Below are 18,457 nucleotides of genomic sequence, written 5' to 3'. Positions count from 1 at the left end.
GAATAAGAAGTAAGACTTCTTTTTATGAAGCCTGATGTGTGTGTTGGGGGCAGGTGTTCCAAAATTCATTTACTTTCACTGCTATTAGATATCCTAATGCCTATTATCACAACTCATCCATTTTTCTGTTAATGGATATTTTTTGACTATTTCAAGCAATGATACTATGAACATTCTAGTGCATGCCTCCGGGTACATATGTGCATGAGTGTCACTAATATATATACTAAGAAGCAGACTGCTGGATCAAAGTCAATTAACTCCTCTCTGTTTTTGGCATCACTGTTACTTAGACATTCATATTCCACTGAAGAACGAATGTCCTCTTAAGAAAGGTACATCTCTTGATCTCTCTCAGAACTTTTAGTTACGTGAGTACTATAATTATTAGCATACACATTTCAGCGAAGCAACAAAGGCATATCTTAGACCACTGCTAGAAGGCAGCAGATAGCTGAGTCTAGTAGATTCATGTAGTCTACACTGTACTCAAAGTGAAAGCCAGATTAAAACTATAGCAAAGTGATTCTGACACCATCTGTAGTTCTCTGACTCCCTAGATAATTTCACTTGACTTTCTAAACGAGAAAATGAGGTAGCAATTGCTAAGATGAACAGTATCAAACATATATGGCAATAAAAGCCACAATCTGCTTGTGGTTCAATGCTAGAAAAGTAAGATTCTACTCTTAATTATCTTTTGGAGATCTGTCTGCAAGAACCTTGATAAAACTTACAGGGTGATCATTAGCTTTCTGGACCCACTTTCCTTACCACTTTAACACATAAATACTCATTTTCCAAACAATCTCACTGTCTCTGCTAATACAAGATACAGAAATAAAAACAGATCACTTAGGTAGCAGCCATTCAAAACTCCTAAGAATTCATCATGAGTTATACATAAACTCTTCCTAGAAAGACCTTCCTATTCTTCACCTCTCCCCATTCTCTGGCTTTCAAACCCAACGCACTCTTATCACAAAAGAAGATTCATCTCAATTACCCTCCAATAAAAATTAACCTTACAGTGTTTCACTTTATTATTCCAGAGTTGAGGACAACCACTTACTAATAATCTATCACAAATAAGTCATATATTTCATTATTTCATGAGTGATAAGTTATTTTAAAATTATCATAAAAGGTACTCTAGATAAGTACTATATGACCCAAATTATATCCTACAGAGAAAAATCAAAAGACCACAAGTCCTCATGAGACAAAAGACATTCAAGGTGGACTGGCAAATACAGTAATCACTAACTCCTTCTGTCCTGCACTGTACATTAGCCACTAGCCACATGTAGCTACTGAGGAACTGAAAAGTAGCTAGCCTGAACTGAAATGTTTTGCAACTAAAACTGAAAAACTGAAGTTGAAAAGAAATAGAAACTTAAATAAAAATAGAAATTTAAATGAAATTGAAATGCTTAGAAGATTTTAGTACAGAAAAAGAATATAAACTATCTCAATTCTTACACTGATAACATGTTAAAATATTTTATACATGGTGCATTAAATAAAAATATAGTATTAAAATTAACTTGTTTCTCTTAACTTGATTTCTCTTTAAAAAATTTTTAAAATATCATTTAAAAAATTTGGGGGGTGCCTGGGTGGCTCAGTCAGTTAAGCATCCAACTTCAGCTCACGTCATGATCTCAGGGTTTGTAGGTTCAAGCCCCACATTGGGCTCTGTGCTAACAGGTGACAGCCTGGAGCCTGCTTCGGATTCTGTGTCTCCCTCTCTCTCTGCCCCTCCCCAGCTCATGCTTTGTCTGTCTGTCTCTCTCTTTCTCTCTCTCAAAAATAAATAAACATTTTAAATTTTTTTTTAATTTTTTTCTAATTGTAGAAAATTCAAAAATACATAGGACAACCACATTTCAGGCTCGTATTATATTTGTATTGAATAGCACTGCTCTAAACCTTATCAAAGCTTATCACTCTCTTAAATAAGGTTTCCAAAAAGCTTTATTATTCTTTCTATAGAAGTGTCTTTATTAAATACTAACATAGCTTTCTAGGCTTGTAACTTATTTAGGTTTTGTTTTATTTTATTTTATTTTATTTTTATTTTATTTTATTTTAAAGACTACCAAAAGTGGAAACCACCCAAATGCAGATCAACGGACAAATAAACAAAACATGGTATATCCATACAATGAAATAGTATTCATCCTTTAAAAGGAAGAATGTTCTGGGGTACCTGGGTGGCTCAGTCAGTTAAGCATCCAACTCTTGATTTCGGCTCAGGTGATGATTTCATGGTTCCTGAGTTCAAACTCTGCCTTGGGCTCCACACTGACAGTGTGGAGGCCTGCTTGGGATCCTCTCTCTGCCCTTCTCTCTCTGCCCTTCCCCCAGGCGTGTGTGCATTCTCTCTCTCTCTCTCTCTCAAAACAAATAAACTTAAAAAAAAATTAAAAGGAAGAAAGTTCTGACACATGCTATGAGGATGAACCTTGAAGACTTTATGCTGAGGTAAGCCAGTCATAAAAGGAAAAACAGTATATGATTCCATTCATACAAGGTACTTAAGAGTGGTCAAATTCATAGTGACAGAAAGTAGAATGGTGGTTGTCAGAGGCTGGGGAAGATAATAAAGGGGACTTATTTAATGGACATAGAATTTCAGTTTTACACAATGAAAAATGTTCTGTTGATAGATGGTGGTGGTTGTACAACGATGTGAACATACTTAATGCCACTAAAGCTATATACACTTAAAAATGGTTAAAATGAAAAAAAAAAGGTTAAAATAGCAAATGTATAGCACATATATTTCATCACCATTTTTAAAAGGCTTTTTATATGCACATATCTATCTGTATATAAACCTGCTACATGGAATAGTACCTATGTAATGTATTTAATCTATGTAATACATTCTCTCAGAGTCGTGAGTTGGAAAATTGCTTTATCCAAAGAAGGGAAACACAGTATTTCTTTTTAATAGGCAATAAGTTGTGTAATTCATGAGGTTTTCCTATTTGCCTTTCCTTTTACCAATTTGCCTAGGGATAAACTGTGTGCTCATTTGAAGTAGCTTTCTTCCTTTAAATTGAAGTTCCTGATATAATCATCCTATTCCACAACCAGCTCCCCCCACAAACAGACACACACACACACACACACACACACACACACACACTACCCATTTAATCTGGCTCTTATCTTTCCCTCTTTTTTTTTAAAGTTTATATATTTATTCTGAGAGAGACCATGAGCAAGGGAGGGGCAGAGAGACAGAGAGAGAGAATCCCAAGCAGGCTCCATGATGTCAGCACAGAGCCCAGTGTGAGGCCCAGTCTCATGAAGTGTGAGATAGTGACCTGAGGCAAAATCAAGAGTTGGACATTTAACCAACTGAGCCACCCAGGTTTAACTTTTACTATATAGACACTTTTATTATTCTCCACCTCAAGTCTCATTTGAAAATTAGGTAACATATAATTAATAAATCTTACTCTTGCCTTACATTCTTTTAAAATAAGCAAACATTTGGAAATCCATATTAACAGCATAATCCAAATGTATGAGCTTTTTAGTATATATGTAATTATCATCACTCACAAAGATTTTCTGATTTGCACTGCTGAATATATTAATCAAAGTAACACTCAATTAGATGTTATCCAGGAAGAGGATAGAAAAAAGTGGGCTACGCAATGAGGCAAAACTGGGAAGTAAAAAAATCTTATAATCAGGCTAATGATACTGACATTAGCATGCATTATCTAGTGTTTAAAAAAGTTCAATATAAACTTAAATCTTATAGGCTCATACTAAAGAACCTTGGATTAGGCTGCTTCCAATGACATACACAGCAAAGAGCAATGAAATTCATTATTAAATTCTAAACTCCAGAGTTTTCACTAACTCAGACAAGTAATCCCAGCTTATTCAAAAAGAGTATTTGCTACAAGATTGTTCTATCATGAAATCTTAAGCACATTTTTCAGTTTCTATATTAATATAATAAAGAAGCTATCAACAATACTACAAAAAATTCTGTAGAAATGTTTACTATGAGTAGTTGCTAAAATATTTGACCACATTTACATGAATTTATTATACAACCACCAAACCACTTTTTTGACAAAATCAATGCATACAGTAAACTCTTATCTGGGTATTTATTAGCCCTTGTATACATCATAGTATAAAATAACTATTAATTATTCTGACCCTGAAGCAATGTCAAATTCCAAATATATACAGAAGTAGCTATAATGTTATAGTAATTACCGAATTCTCTGAGGTATGGCAAGCAATTATTGACTCTGATACTCAAATTCCCCAATGATGCCAGATAGCTGAGTTTAAAGTCACGATTAAGCAAACTAACAGTATTACACTTAAATAGCACTCTGTTGGTATGTACACTGTCTTAAAATTCAAGTTCTAAACATATAATAAAGAGAAGACCTACCACAAAGCAAAAAAAAAAGCTAATTTTTGCTACTTGAGTTGCAGTAAGTTTCCCTACAGTTTTGAGTAAGGATTCTTGTTCTTTCACAGTAGGATGTGACATGCGAGACAGCTTGGCTTCCAATGCATGGCTTGATGGAAGCTGTCGAATCTCCATGATATTACTGAACCTTACACGAGACTTTTTGGGAGCTTAAAAGGAAAAGTATAATACAAAATCATTAAATGTCTCCCCTCACATCCAACAAAACCCATAAATTTTAATTAACTGATAAATGTGTATTCTTTAATCCATATATGATCAGACTTGGACAGCAAAGAAAACCAGTTATATTATTACCTGGAGCAGCTCTACTCAAAGAATTAACAGGAAAACGGTTTTCATCTATAAAAATGTTTTAAAGGCTTTAAAATGAGACCAAATATTCAAACAAGGGTTCTGCAATTATGTACATATATTGCCTGGCCAGGATTATAGTATGGTTATTATTTTAGCATTTATTGTATAACTTTTCTTGGATTTTTCCTCATAGATACCCAATTTACGAGAACTATTTTCCTGGTCAAGCATGCGGAACACTCCTCTAGAGGTTCACTCTTTGCAAGAGAGTATTATGGATAAACACTGTCTTACACTGAAGCTGACATTTTTTGCACCATTCACAGATACAAGAAACTCTTATAATTTGCTATTAGGGGTGTTTAGTGGCATGGCTGAAGAGGACACTGTCCATTTGAAAATATATATATAACAAAACCATACAGATTTCTGATATTTTTAAATTATTTCTAGTTGAATTAATAAAACCTTCTAGACAAAACTTCTGGAAGACTACAGGCCAAGCCAACACCACATGGAAAAGAAGAAATGCCAGGTGATCCTAGTCAACCCACAAAATCACTAAGTTTGGGGATGGTTTAAATGAAACTAAAATTTCTTCCCATTTCTAAGTTATAAAATTCTAAATTTTGCTTACTTTTTTCAGTATCAATGTTTGTGTTCTCAGGTTTTTCACTTGGAATATCATGAAATTTCACAGGAACATACAAAGGTTCACTCTAGAATGCAAGAAAAACAGGAACAAATATAAACAGCAAATATAATAGTTGATATATTGTCTAAAATTTAAGATGAGAGTATATAGTCATATATACCGCTCAAAACACAGCTGTTCACCACCATATTTACAGAGAATTTTCCAAAGTATATTGGAACAGCATTGGTACATTACGATATTTAGCCTTTAAATGTTATAAAAACAGACCCCTTTCTCAAGCTAACAGATTATCTCCTATTCCTTTTCATGTATTCTTTTAACAAATACATGCTAAATTTCTACTATGTCAGAAACCGTTATAGATCACGGGGCTATAAAAGTGAAAGAAGACAAAGTCTCTGTCATCAATGATCATGTAGGTTAAAGGGGAAGGCAGACAATAAAGAGATAATCAAGTATATAATGTGTAAATATCATATATTTCCCATTAGTCCTCATAACAACCTCATAAAATGGTATTTAAAAAAACTTGGCGCACCTGGGTGGCTCAGGTGGTTGAGCATCTGATTCTTGATTTCAGCTCAGGGCATAATCTCACAGTTGTGGGATCAAACCCAGAGTTGGGCTCCAGGCTGAGCCTGCTCAGGATTCTTTCTCTCTAGCTCTCTCTGCCTCTCCCCACCCCACTCACTCCTCTCACTCACAAAATAAATAAATAAACATTAAAAAAATACTTTTATAGAAGCCGAGATATAAAATAATCAAGTGGTAGACAACAGAACTACCAGGTTTATCTAACCATGCATTAAAGGTCTATGTTTTTAAATGGTTCTGAATTCTTCTGTTTTTACAAATGTTCTTTAAATGATCTATATTTAAGGCACAATTCTTTAACTAGGCTGTTTCTTAAATTAACAGAAAATGTTTTAATTTAATTTCCCTTTAGCTCTTGGCATAGAACTCTGCCAATGAAAAATATTCAGTAAATGAAGAGGCAACAGGGTCTTAAAAAAGACATAGTCTCTTCATTCACTAAACTTTTCATTACAGCATTTGGTCTAGAAAATGTTGACATATCCATCTCACAGATAACAGCAAAAATCAGTAGAAGAGTAGTTATAAGAATAGTCTGCCACCTCAACTCTTTCTTCTACGCTGATAGAGGCAACTGATATTAACCTTGCTGATTTTAAAGATCCCAGACAAAAGAAATGACATTTTCTCTAAGCTTCATAAATTCTTTAGAGCATCTGGTAGCCTATCCTGCATACAACTACAGTTCAAAAAGGCAAACAATAATAAAGTCACCACACTAGTACTTTATAAACTGGTGTTAAACTTTAGAGTAACATTAAAATTTTTATAAGATAGAATGCCACATTTGGACCAATACATTTTACAGAAGGGCCTTAACAATGATCTACAAAAACCCAGATTTCTACATACTTTCTCTCCAACTAGATTATAAATGCTTAAAATAAGTGAATATGTTAATTACTTTACTGGTTCACTTATTATCTCTTTCCCCCTCCCAAAACACACACTCTCACACACTAGAACATAAGCTATATCTCTAGAGCCTAGAACAAGTGCTTAACAAATATTAAGTGCTCTTAAAATTTGTATAAAAATTTGTGGAATAAATAATCTGCTTATATATTGTCAGTGTCCAGCAAATATATTTGTTTCTAAGTGATAATAATAATAATGAACACAAAGTGACAAAGTTAGCAAGAAACAAAGGACAAAGGACTGTCCCTTAGTATTTTCACTCCATAACCAATATACTCTTCCCCTCTCTCTTTAGAAGGTGGAATTGCTTACTTCTAGGTCCCAGGAAACAAAGTACTAAGTTATAATTCTTATGGAAGGCACCCAGTTTTAAGATATATCTATATCTTAATATAGTGGTGCTATAAAGCTATTTCAGTCCTTCCTGTCACGGCTCAATTCCACCCATTCCACTTCTGATGAGAAAAAAAGCACTTACCAAAGAACTATTCATAGTTGTATCTGTTGTGCAAGCAGCAAAGTACCCTTCAGCATCTGCAAACTACAGATAATGGGACATAAAATATGATTAAACTCATGTTATAAAGTAAGGCTGCTGTCATTCACAGCTCAAAGGAACAGAATCAAGAATCCAGAGTAGACCTTTAAGAGTATAATTATTAATAAAAATAGCAGCTAATGCCAAGTATTCAATCATCAAGGTAGGTATTATCAATTTCATTTTACTGATGAAGAAACTGAAGCTGAGAGATTTCATCTAAGTGACAGAGCCAGGATTAAAATTCAAGTCAGTCTAAATACAAAACTTACAACCTTTTCACAATACTATTATAACATTTCAGATTGGCAGGGAAAGGACAAGTGGGTTAGTGAAAAAGACAAAAAACATCTTAGTGTTACACTGATAACAGTATTAACACCAAGAATCCCCTAAATGGATCTCAGGGCCTGGACTGCACTTGGGAGAACTCTGGGCTACTGCTGCAGAAGCATACTTTTATTCATACCCACAGCTACCCTATTATCTCTGCTTAAAGTCTGAAGAAGTTAAATAACTTGCTCAAGGTCAGCAATAAGCAAATGACAGAACAAGATTCAAACACCAAAGCCCAGGCTCTTAAAAGAATTCTTATAAGTCAATAAGAAGGAGTCAATGTAGAAAAATAAACAAGGTATAGACAACTCAAAAAGAATTCTATTACACAACAAATAAAAGAAAAAGCTACCAAAAGCAGGCAGATTAAACAAAGTATAACTGTTCACCTGTCAAATTAATAAATGTTGGGGTTTGGTAAGGATTCAATCGCATGCATTGCTAACAGTGATATGAAATATAGACAGTAATTTAGTAGTAAGAAGCAAAAGCCTGAAAAATGGCATTAGTTTTTTATCCAGCAATTAGGCTTTGCAAAATTTATCCTAAGTAAATAACTACAGATGTGTATAAAAAATATTCCTATTTATTTACATCAAAAGAGAAAGTGAAAACAACCTAATTATCAAGGAACAGTTAAATAAAATAGAAAAGATAATAACAAACGTTTATTTATTGGCCTGGAAAAGTATTTATGATATATTGTTACATGAAAGGCAAAATCAGGTTAGACAATGATATTAAACTTATTTCTACTATAATTTTAAATATATGCACATAAATACACAGCTCTAGAAAGTATCAAATATATATAGTGCTGTTAGAATGGTGAGATTATGGACAGACTATTCTTGTTCTTCTTATTACCATAATTTGTCTTCAACAATAAACATTCATCACTACTATAAAAAAAAACATTAAAAAATGTTCTAGGAATACTACATTATTGTTCATGATATACCACTAAGAACAGAAAGCCAGTTGTAAAACAGGACATAATGGTACAATTCCAATTTATAAAATATAAAATGAAAATACATGAAAAAGAATGGCAGGATATATGCCAAAATACTCTGGGGTTATTCTGTGAATGTTGGAATTACTTATTTTCTTCTTTTTGTCCCTCCGTATTTTCCAAATTTTCAATAATGTGCATGTATTATATACACATAACATATTCCTACATGTAATACTACAATGTATACACATTTCTATAATGTACATTACCTTTGCAAAGTAAAAAATAGAACGTGTTCATTAGAAAAGACAATAAATAATACTAGTCTAATGCACAAAAAATAACACACACCAAAAAAATAAAAGAGAAAGAAAGTATTTGGAAAGAGTGGGGAATGGGAGTTAGTTATTATTTAATGGATAGAGTTTCTGTTCGGGATAATGAAGAAGTTCTGGAGATGGATAGTGGTGATGGCTGCACAGCAAAGAGAATATATTTAATGCCACCGAGCATTTAAAATGCTCATTATATGACACTATACATTTATTTTTATTTTTTAATTTATTTTTGGGGAGAGAGAGAGAGAGAGAATGAGGGGAGGGGCAGAGAGAGAGCAGGAACAGAGGATCTGAAGCAGACTCCGTGCTGACAGCAATGAGCCTGATGCAGGGCTCGAATCCACAAACTGAGATCATGACCTAAGCCAAAGTGGGACGTTCAACCAGCTGAGCCACCAAAGTGTCTCTATGCCACTATACATTTAAAAATGGTTAAAATTGTAAATTTTATGCCATCTATATCTAACTACAATAAAAAAGGGGGGGGAGAAAAGGGGCTAAAATGGTAAATCTGATGTTATGCATATTCTATCACAATTTTAAAAGAAGAGAAAAGGAAAGATGGGAAAAAGAAGAGAATGTAAGAGGCAGTTTAATATTCTTCACTCTCAAAAATTCAGTGTCTACTTCTACAAGGAAGATACATCACTATATAAACTGCTATTTCTCTCAACTCTATGAATCAGCACATTATGTGCTGATTATCAATGAAAGAATATAATTTGGTTAGCCAAACATCTGAAACATGGTCTAAATATGCTATTCTCATTTCAATAAACAAAACCTTGAATTACTTCATTTCTACAATCAACTTTACCACTAATTAGATGCTATTCAACCAGTGTGCAAATGACCAAAGACTCCAGATATTCTTCTTACTCCTCACTTTCATCTTCATCTCCACATTAATTGCTTTGGGCCAGCTCAATAATTTTTAACAACTCAAAGGATGTTATGAGGTAACAGCAAGAAAGTGATTATGCACCTTTGATTTCTCATAAGATATTTTGATACCAGGTTGATTAGAAGAAGAATTTAAAATTTTGGACAAAAGCCGGTTTCTCTTATGTTATCTTCATTCATTTTAACAACTTGAAATTTGACAGTCCTTTGAGACACTACTAACTTTACACTTTGAAAAAATAAATCCCCTCTCCAACAAGCACTTAAAATTTAAAACTTACAAAAGCAGCATGCTTTCCTCGAAATCCTCTTGTACACTGTTGTCTCCATGGCTTCCAAATAATAAAGCCCAAAAGGTATAGAACAAACATAGATGTTTTTGCAAAGGTGCTGAAGAACGGCTTGTTGTACTGAGTAAAAACATACTGTAGAGGAAAAATTTACAGAAACTATGAAATGACTTTAAACCTTATTACTTATCTCTAATAAAATAAGCCTATTACATGATTTTTAACTCTAGAAGTTCAAGTGAAACAGAAAATCAAAAAGGATTATGAAAATATTTTATACTCATTTCTAAATATTGTATTTGCTTGTATACAAAGAATATTCCCAAACAAAACAGCAACAACTTCCAAAAAAAATGTTCTGTTCAACATTCATCAAAAACCTACTATGCAAGAAAGAATACTTGTGCTAAAGGCTAAGGAAAAATAAGACAGCCTTTCTTTTCATATATTTATGAAAAGAACAGCATAATGTGTTAAGTACCACAATAGGGGTATACAGGTACCATGGAATTACCAAAGGGAGACAGACCATTTTGAGGATTATGGAAGTTTCCTAAGAGAAGCTATTCTTGAGCTGAGTGTGGGGGACTGAATAATAGCCCAGAGGAAACAGCATAAAGGAAGGTAATAAAGCAGAACAGTGTATGAATAAAATTGCATGAAGTTTAATATTGTTAGGAAATTATATAAAACCTGTCACCTTCATTTAACTTAGAACTCATGATTTTCTTGTTTCCTAAAAAAATATTCCTAGTTATGTATACTGAAAGGCCTGGAAAAAATGACCCAGGAGGAGTAAGCACCTATAGAATCCTGATGGTAATCTGTATTATCTTGCACTAAAAGAAACCATGGGTTCTTAAAGAAATGACCAAATCCAAGTATGGAGCAGGAAAAGTACCAGATGAGCCTGGGGCATCTTGCACCAGAAAACAAATAGGATGTTAAAGATTAATAGGATCATACTGAAAGGACAGTAGAGTCAATTTGAAGGGGCCCCCACTGGTCAAAGATAGGACAGTTTAAGCATAAAACGGAGTAACTACAACTATCTGAAACACAGTAAATATAAAAAAATCCATGAATGTATAATGATACTCTATGGTTACTAATGGAAGTTGCTAAGCAACATTACTCTAAAATGAACAAAAGAAAAGAATCAAGATTTATTCAACCCTTCCTATATGAACCATGTATCAGGATAACCACATAGTAGTTACAGAAAGCTCTCCGTAAAGAATTCCAGCTAAGAAATGCAGAAGTAATGACCCTTAGAAAAATCATCATTTTACAACCCCTAAATGAAATAGTCCATCAAGAGAATAATCATATGGATAACTGACTACTACCTAAAGGTTGGTAAGAAATTTTATAGTGCCAAAGTTGGCATCACCCAAACTAAGACTTGCAGCCATTTGTGACTCGTGTTATCATGGGAAGTACCCAGTTCCACCAAGGTATTTTTCCCAAAAAACTGAACCTGAATCAAATCAAGACTTAACCTAAGTACCATTTTACAGGAAGTAAGAGAAAAGGAGGAGCAAGTTAAATGACACCTCAAGGAAACAATCAGCAAAATTTGGAATGTGTGTTATGAAGTGAATATGTATGTCTTCCCCAAGTTCATATGTTAAAATCCTAACCCCTAAATGTGACGGTATTTGGAGGTGAGGCTTTTGGAGATAACTAAGGACAGAACCCTCATGGATGGAATTAGTGCCTTATAAAGACACCACAGAATGCTGCCCTTTCTGCCTTGAGAGGACACAGTGAGAACACTGCCACCTAAGATCCAGGAAGCATATCCTCACCAGACACTGCATCTGCCAGTGCCTTGATCTTGAGCTCTCCAGGCCACAGATGTGAGAAATAAATGTTTGTTGTCTGAGTCACCCAGGCTAATGGCAGTCTTGTTGTGATACCCAGAATGTGATATATCCTATAGGAAAAATGATCCAGCTTTTCCGACAAATTTATAGCATGATTTTTAAAAAAGGCAGGGGTGGGAGAGTACAGTTAAGGAACAAAAGTGAATTAAAAGCAATTTGAATATGGATCAGGAACCAGATGATTTTAAGAAATTATAATTTTGTTAGATATGTTAATGGCAGAGTGATCATATTTTTAAAAATTAGGACCTTTCAGTTTGAGGTGAATATGAAAAAATTTATAGGTGAAAGGATAAGTGGCTAGAATGTGCTTTAAAATAGTCCAGGAAAACATGTCTGGGAGGTTGATAAGAGAAGACTGGCAAAATTTGATAGTTGTTAGGTATATGAAGATCCATTATACCATTCTCTCTACTTTGTAGATGTTAGAAAGTTTTTATAATACAAAGATTGATTTTCTTGTTGAAATACACAATATATCTCAAAAGTTTAATGAGCATATTTGGCTGAAAAATTAGACACATCATATATGCTCTTGGATAACAAAATTATAAAATGTTCTCTTATCAATAGATTGGAATTGCTTAAATTATAATTTGATCAGGTCCTCTTCTGTCCTAAATTTTATTACCAGATAAATAAAAATAAAACCATTTATTTAAAACTAAAATAAATTTTTAAAGATAGGCTTATTTCCCTGTCAACATTAAAGAGATTTCTTTGTGGTTAAACTACAGAATGTTAATCTAAAAAAAAAAAAAAAAAGTTATAGAAGAGTGAAAAATAAATGGCTGTTGTATTCCAGAGCCTACTTCCAAAACAGCTAAAAATTTATTTATTCATTGGCTACAATGTCAATATCAATTATTTACTTAGCTATGATATGAGATGACCAGCAGTATCAAACTGCTTTTTTTCACATTTAAGTTCATTTTATAAATGCTAGTTTCCTTTTGTATATTAGCCTTAAGACTGCAACATGTAAGTTGAAAAGTAATTTCTGAAAGTGAAGCTTCTTTATAAAAAGCATGTCTTTTTATAGAGATTAACTAAACAAATAAAAATAACTACATATATAATTAGAAAGAAAAACTACTTTGTGCACTCAAAATAACACATTACTATCACGAGTACTCTGATAAAGGCAAAATAAAATTTAACTGAATGCGCTGTGTACCATGTATTTTACAATGTTTGAATCGGCAAATGTGTAACTGCATGCACTCATGCATATGCACAATAATGAAAACTCTGATCACTTTCACTCATTTGTCCAAAAGCATTCTTACTATCCACTAAATGGTGACAAATGGTTTTGCATCCTAGATACTTGTTCCACTAGAAAATAGTATTTATAAACAACAGCAAAAACCCTGAATTTACAAGAAAACAGCAGATACCTATTCAAATATTAAGAAAACATGCACATACTCTTTTTTTTTTTAAATAACTCTTCTAGAAGACAGATGAAAACTCTAAGATACAAAAAAGAGTATCTTCTGTTTCAACTTGAATTGACACGAATTCACTTATCAAAGAATATAAGTAATTCAACGTTCAAAATACTGCTTTTTTTAAAAAAATATTTTTATGTTTATTTTATTTTTGAAGGAGAGAGAGACAGAGCATGAGCAGGGCAGGGGCAGAGAAAGAGGGTGACCCCGAATCTGAAGCAGGCTCCAGGCTCCAAAATGTCAGCACAGAGCCGGAAGCGGGGCTGGAACTCCCAAACCGTGAGATCATGACCCGAGACGAAGTTGGATGCTTAAAGGACTGAGCCACCCAGGCGCCCCCAAAATACTGCCTGAAGTAAGCTCGAGAGATAGAAATGATTAGAGAGAGACTGCAGATTGACAGCAGCATTACTAGAATGCAACATCATTCCTACACAAGAATTACATACCGAAGTAAGTTCTGAGGATGCGACCCATATCACATCAACAAGTAGGAGAATAACAATCCCAAGAGCCATTCTCCTGCGCTGAGTGAAACCACTGCTCTGGGAATTCATCCGGTTCATGATAAATACGCACACCATCTGCAGTCTGTTTTGTAGAAAATACAGATCCCATTAGAGAAGGTTTCGAAAAATAACCATAGAAAATGAGAAATTCGCGTAAGAGAAACATAAACATCACTGGTTAGCTAAGGTTCAGTTTGAAGGTCACACGGTAAATTAAAAGTTGGATTTACCTTACTTTGAAGGCCTTTCTGAGATCTTCAACAGCAATGCCTGAAAACTTGGCAGATCTGAGTCTAAAAGGAGGTAAAGAACTCAGCGCACCTATAAACAACCATAAAATGATGATTACGAAAACATCAACGACTCAAAATAAGGTTCATCACATCTTTTTTACTCTTAAAATTCAAAATGAACAAATGAAAAGAAAAATACCTAAGTGTGTTAAATACAATTGACACTATTCTCTAGCCTCTAATGGTATTCACTGTATATTTCAAATTATATTCAGAAACGTACACAGTACAGAAAAAAAAAAAAAAAAGGCCAGTATTCAACAAACGGCAGTATTTAACAATAGTTAACGACTGGTAAATAGCTCCTCCAAGTTTCGTAAATACACAACTCCATTCGCCTCTCCCTACAGAGGAATCCACCACAGGGGGCAATGTCTAGACTCGCGCCTGTTTCTGAGCGTCTTCTCGGTCCCCTGTCTCTGGGCAGGGGAGTTTGATTATTTGAGAGGAAGTGATTTGTTTTGAGTCTTGAGGGCACGTTTCCAAACGCCTCACGTGGTAGAAGGGGAGGATACTCTACGCTCCCGCACCCACCCCTGCCTGTCACCGCATCTAGTTTCTTTAGATCCAAAGAGAAATTCACGAGACGAGTGAGGAAACAGCTGTTAAAGGGAATCCTCTTCCTTTGAGGGAAAAAAAAAAAAAAGTTAAGCCGGTGACGCCTCCTCAGGGAGTGAGAAAAAGCCCGGAGGCGGCGCTCGAGCAGCTCCCACTAGTGCCTGAGTCCTCACCAGGCTCACACGCCCCTGTCAGCCTTCCCCTCACGCCGCCCCTCGGAGACCAGTGCCATTTCGGCCAGGGCGCTCCGACCGCCACCAACAGCTGGGGGTGGGGCCGTTCGTGGACACTCGGTGCCAGTTTGGGCGCAGGTTGATTTCGCGGCCCTCCCCTGCCTGCCTACCTGGCCTTCCTGCCCCGCGATGGTGTCGTGGCGGCACCATGAGCGGCCTCGGCCCGGACCCGCCGCCGCCCAGCGCCGCGGCCTCGGACTCACAGAGCTGTCGCGGCGCCTGACATTGCGCTGCGCTGGAGGCCCAGCACCTGAAGCCGCGGTGTCCCTCGGGGCGAGGCTGCGGACGCCACCCAGCCCCACTCGGCCCAGAAGGGCGGGAGTGGGCGAGGGGAAGGGACCGCGCAGGCAGCGATGGCCGCGGAGGCCCGAAGCTGGACCCCGGCCACGCCCCCAGCCGGCCAGCCTGCCCCTGCGCCCCGCCCCCCCAGCCCGATGGCGGCGGCGCTGAGGTTACGTCACGGCGGCGCGACGGCCCACCGCGCGTGGGCGCGTCTCCAAGGTGACTTGGCTGCTTGGAGCGGAGTACTACGGGCTGCAAGGGCGCGGAGCTCGAAGACCGGTCCGTGACGCTGGGGAGGAGCGCAGATAGAAGAAGTAAAGCAGGGTGTGGTGGAAGAAGAGGGAAGCGGGCGTGGGTGGCTGGGGCAGAATAAAGGACGAGGGAGGTGGCCGAGGCTCCACATGGCCCCGCCCTAGAACCAAAGCTAGCAGCTCCGTTTCCTAGAGTTGGAGAGGACCTAAAAGCAAAGTTGCTTGGCAGAACTTTTGTTTTCTGGAACCTTTTGTGTGTAAAACTAGATCCCAGTTCTCGGAGGTAGAAGCTGTGTCCCTAGGGGAAAGTACTTCACCTCCTTGGCTCTCAGTTTTCTCATATGATGAGAAAATGATGGCACCTGCCTCATCTGTTTATGTATATCTGCACACTTGTGTGTATACACACACACACACACACACATATGCAAGCCAGGATTACATTAGTTTACAAATGTGAAGGGCTTAGATCAATTCATGGCTCATGGAACTCCACAAATAGTAAGCTGTATAGATTTTTTTCTTAACTATCTTTTGACTATCCCATAAAAAATGCTTGACCAACGTCCTAATTTGTATTTAGAAAAGAAAAACAAGACTAAAGGGTTCTGTAATTTAACTGGAGTTATCCACCACCAGTGCGTTTTTAACATCTTCAAGTGCAATAGTAAGAAATAGGAAGAATTTAACTTTCTTGCCGTAGTGACAATATACTACATTTTTTAATTCTTTTAAATCTTTTGTTTCACTGAAATTACATATTCAGATGACTAATAAAACAATATCAATGGACATTTTTTGTGTTGCTCAACCAGTTTCTAATAAATGATCAGTATCAAGCACCTCTAATGAATTATTCAGAAACCTGTCATTGAGAGTTGGAAAAATCTTAACCATGTTCTTAAAATTACTACTTAGGGGAAATGTGGTTGCATATAGTAAGTAATATAATCAGCATCCTTTTTATTCTTTAACATTCTTTAGGGTGTCAAGCTCATTATATGCTACATTTATAATATACAGACCGAAAAAATAATAATATAAATACCTCTGAGTATCTAAGGATCATGAAAACTTCTAATTCTTAATCTGACCACAATTTGTTTGCTAATCTTGAGGATGATTCTACTCTCAATTTGGCCTCAGTTCTCCATCTGTAAACATAGGGAGGCAGTTGGTTTTTTCTTAATTAAATAATGCAAATGATAGTACTTTGTAAATGTATGTAAATGCAGGTTACCATTATTACCACCTGTTTCCACAGCATCTGCTAAAGGACAATGCTGTGATACTCTTGTGATAGTGAAGATAAGGTTAATTCCAGACCAGCTGTCTTCAAGCAGTCTCCAACCCTAGGTTAATCGTCCATTAATGTATTTTCCCAGTTCCCTCTGAAGGAGATTCCACTGTATTGCTCTGTGACAACAGATTCTAGTGTGATTTCTGTGCTGTGATACCATCTTAATTTCAGGCATTGCTTTCTTTGGACCCCAAGTATATATCTTGGATAATATATACTCAAGGATAAGTCCTCAGTAACTTCAAAATCTCACACCAAATACCAACTGTCTACATTTTCATATATAAGTTCCACAAGAGCAAGGATTTTTGTCAATATCATTCTCCATATATCCTATCATCTAGAACAATACCTAGGACAGAGTTGGCAGTAATATTTGTTGAATGAACTTGAACTTCCTGCAGTCTCTTGACCTTTATACCTAATTTTCCCAAGTCTACATTTCTGTCAGTTGGTACCACCTTTATTCTAGTCTCACAGGACTAAACGGTTAACTTATTAATTTCCTTTTTTACTCTTCAAAGTTGATCACTCTTCACTGAGATCTCACAAAAGTAGACCCTTAAAATTCATCAGGTATTAAGCCTGACACCTTCAAAAAAACCCACCAGAAATGTAGAGTGTAATTTCTCCCGCAAAATACATATGTCACAATATGAGTACGAAAACAAAGTTGTGTATGTACAGAGCAGCCACTAGCTAACTCTCCTGTGCACCAGCCTCAAAGACTACAATTCAATTCAAGCTCTAGTAAAATTATACATGACTAGGAGTTACTGATCAAATCCTGGCCATTTTGGGCCAGCTGTTGCAGAGATTGTGGTTGGCTTTCTGGACTGACTACTGCAATGGTTGTGGGTCAGAGTTCTATTTTTATATATGCTCTGGTCTTTGTCCCTTTGTATTTTCAATCTCACAAAAGTCTATGTGTCATTCTATTCTCTGAAGTAGCTACCAGCATGCTGGGCATATAGCTCAATAAATATTTGATTTTATTTGCTTCCAAGACATAGTTTAATGGATTGAGGTTTGCAATTAAACAAATTGTGGTATAGAAAAGACTGCTTTTGAATGTGTCACTTACTGAATTTTATGGGGTAAATCATATGCTTCAGGGAAAGTCATAAACTTGGGAGGTTCTGAGGTATCTCAGGTACTGGGGTTTATTGAATACAACCAAGTCTTAGATTTTAAAGGGTTTAAAGGCAGGTTAGATGAGCAAAATATCAACACAAATTTGACTAAAAGTTCCAAATGTACATAGAATAGGCATGCCAAGTCAGTGCTTGATTGATGATCATTCATTGCCATGTCTTTGAGGGCATGGACTAGAGTTCTGAAGGCATGATCACTTCAAACATCTAAGTAGAGAAGGCTT

General features: G+C 36.0%; 1 protein-coding gene across 3 annotated transcripts in view; it reads right to left on the bottom strand.

The window, feature by feature from the left end:
- Positions 1 to 15,611, bottom strand: part of SLC35F5 (solute carrier family 35 member F5) — an 84,530-nt gene extending 68,919 nt beyond the window's left edge. For 2 of the 3 annotated variants that reach the window (XR_006205403.1, XR_006205404.1), the window contains exons 1-7: positions 15,357 to 15,611; positions 14,393 to 14,483; positions 14,103 to 14,244; positions 10,302 to 10,445; positions 7,426 to 7,488; positions 5,415 to 5,496; positions 4,439 to 4,629 (exon numbers count right to left, since the gene is read on the bottom strand). Coding sequence is in view for 1 of the 3 variants with exons in the window: in XM_042948511.1 (XP_042804445.1) it covers positions 4,439 to 4,629; positions 5,415 to 5,496; positions 7,426 to 7,488; positions 10,302 to 10,445; positions 14,103 to 14,244; positions 14,393 to 14,483; positions 15,357 to 15,396 (753 nt within the window). In the remaining 2 variants the exon portion in view is untranslated. The remainder of the gene's footprint in view (positions 1 to 4,438; positions 4,630 to 5,414; positions 5,497 to 7,425; positions 7,489 to 10,301; positions 10,446 to 14,102; positions 14,245 to 14,392; positions 14,484 to 15,356) is intronic. The other variant, XM_042948511.1, reaches the window with a different exon arrangement.
- Positions 15,612 to 18,457: the final 2,846 nt, after the last annotated feature.

Source organism: Panthera leo, chromosome C1 (genome assembly GCF_018350215.1).
Source record: "Panthera leo isolate Ple1 chromosome C1, P.leo_Ple1_pat1.1, whole genome shotgun sequence".
NCBI lineage: Eukaryota > Metazoa > Chordata > Mammalia > Carnivora > Felidae > Panthera > Panthera leo.
The sequence above is the reverse complement of the archived record's forward strand: the minus strand, read 5'-3'. Positions and strand labels throughout refer to the sequence as shown.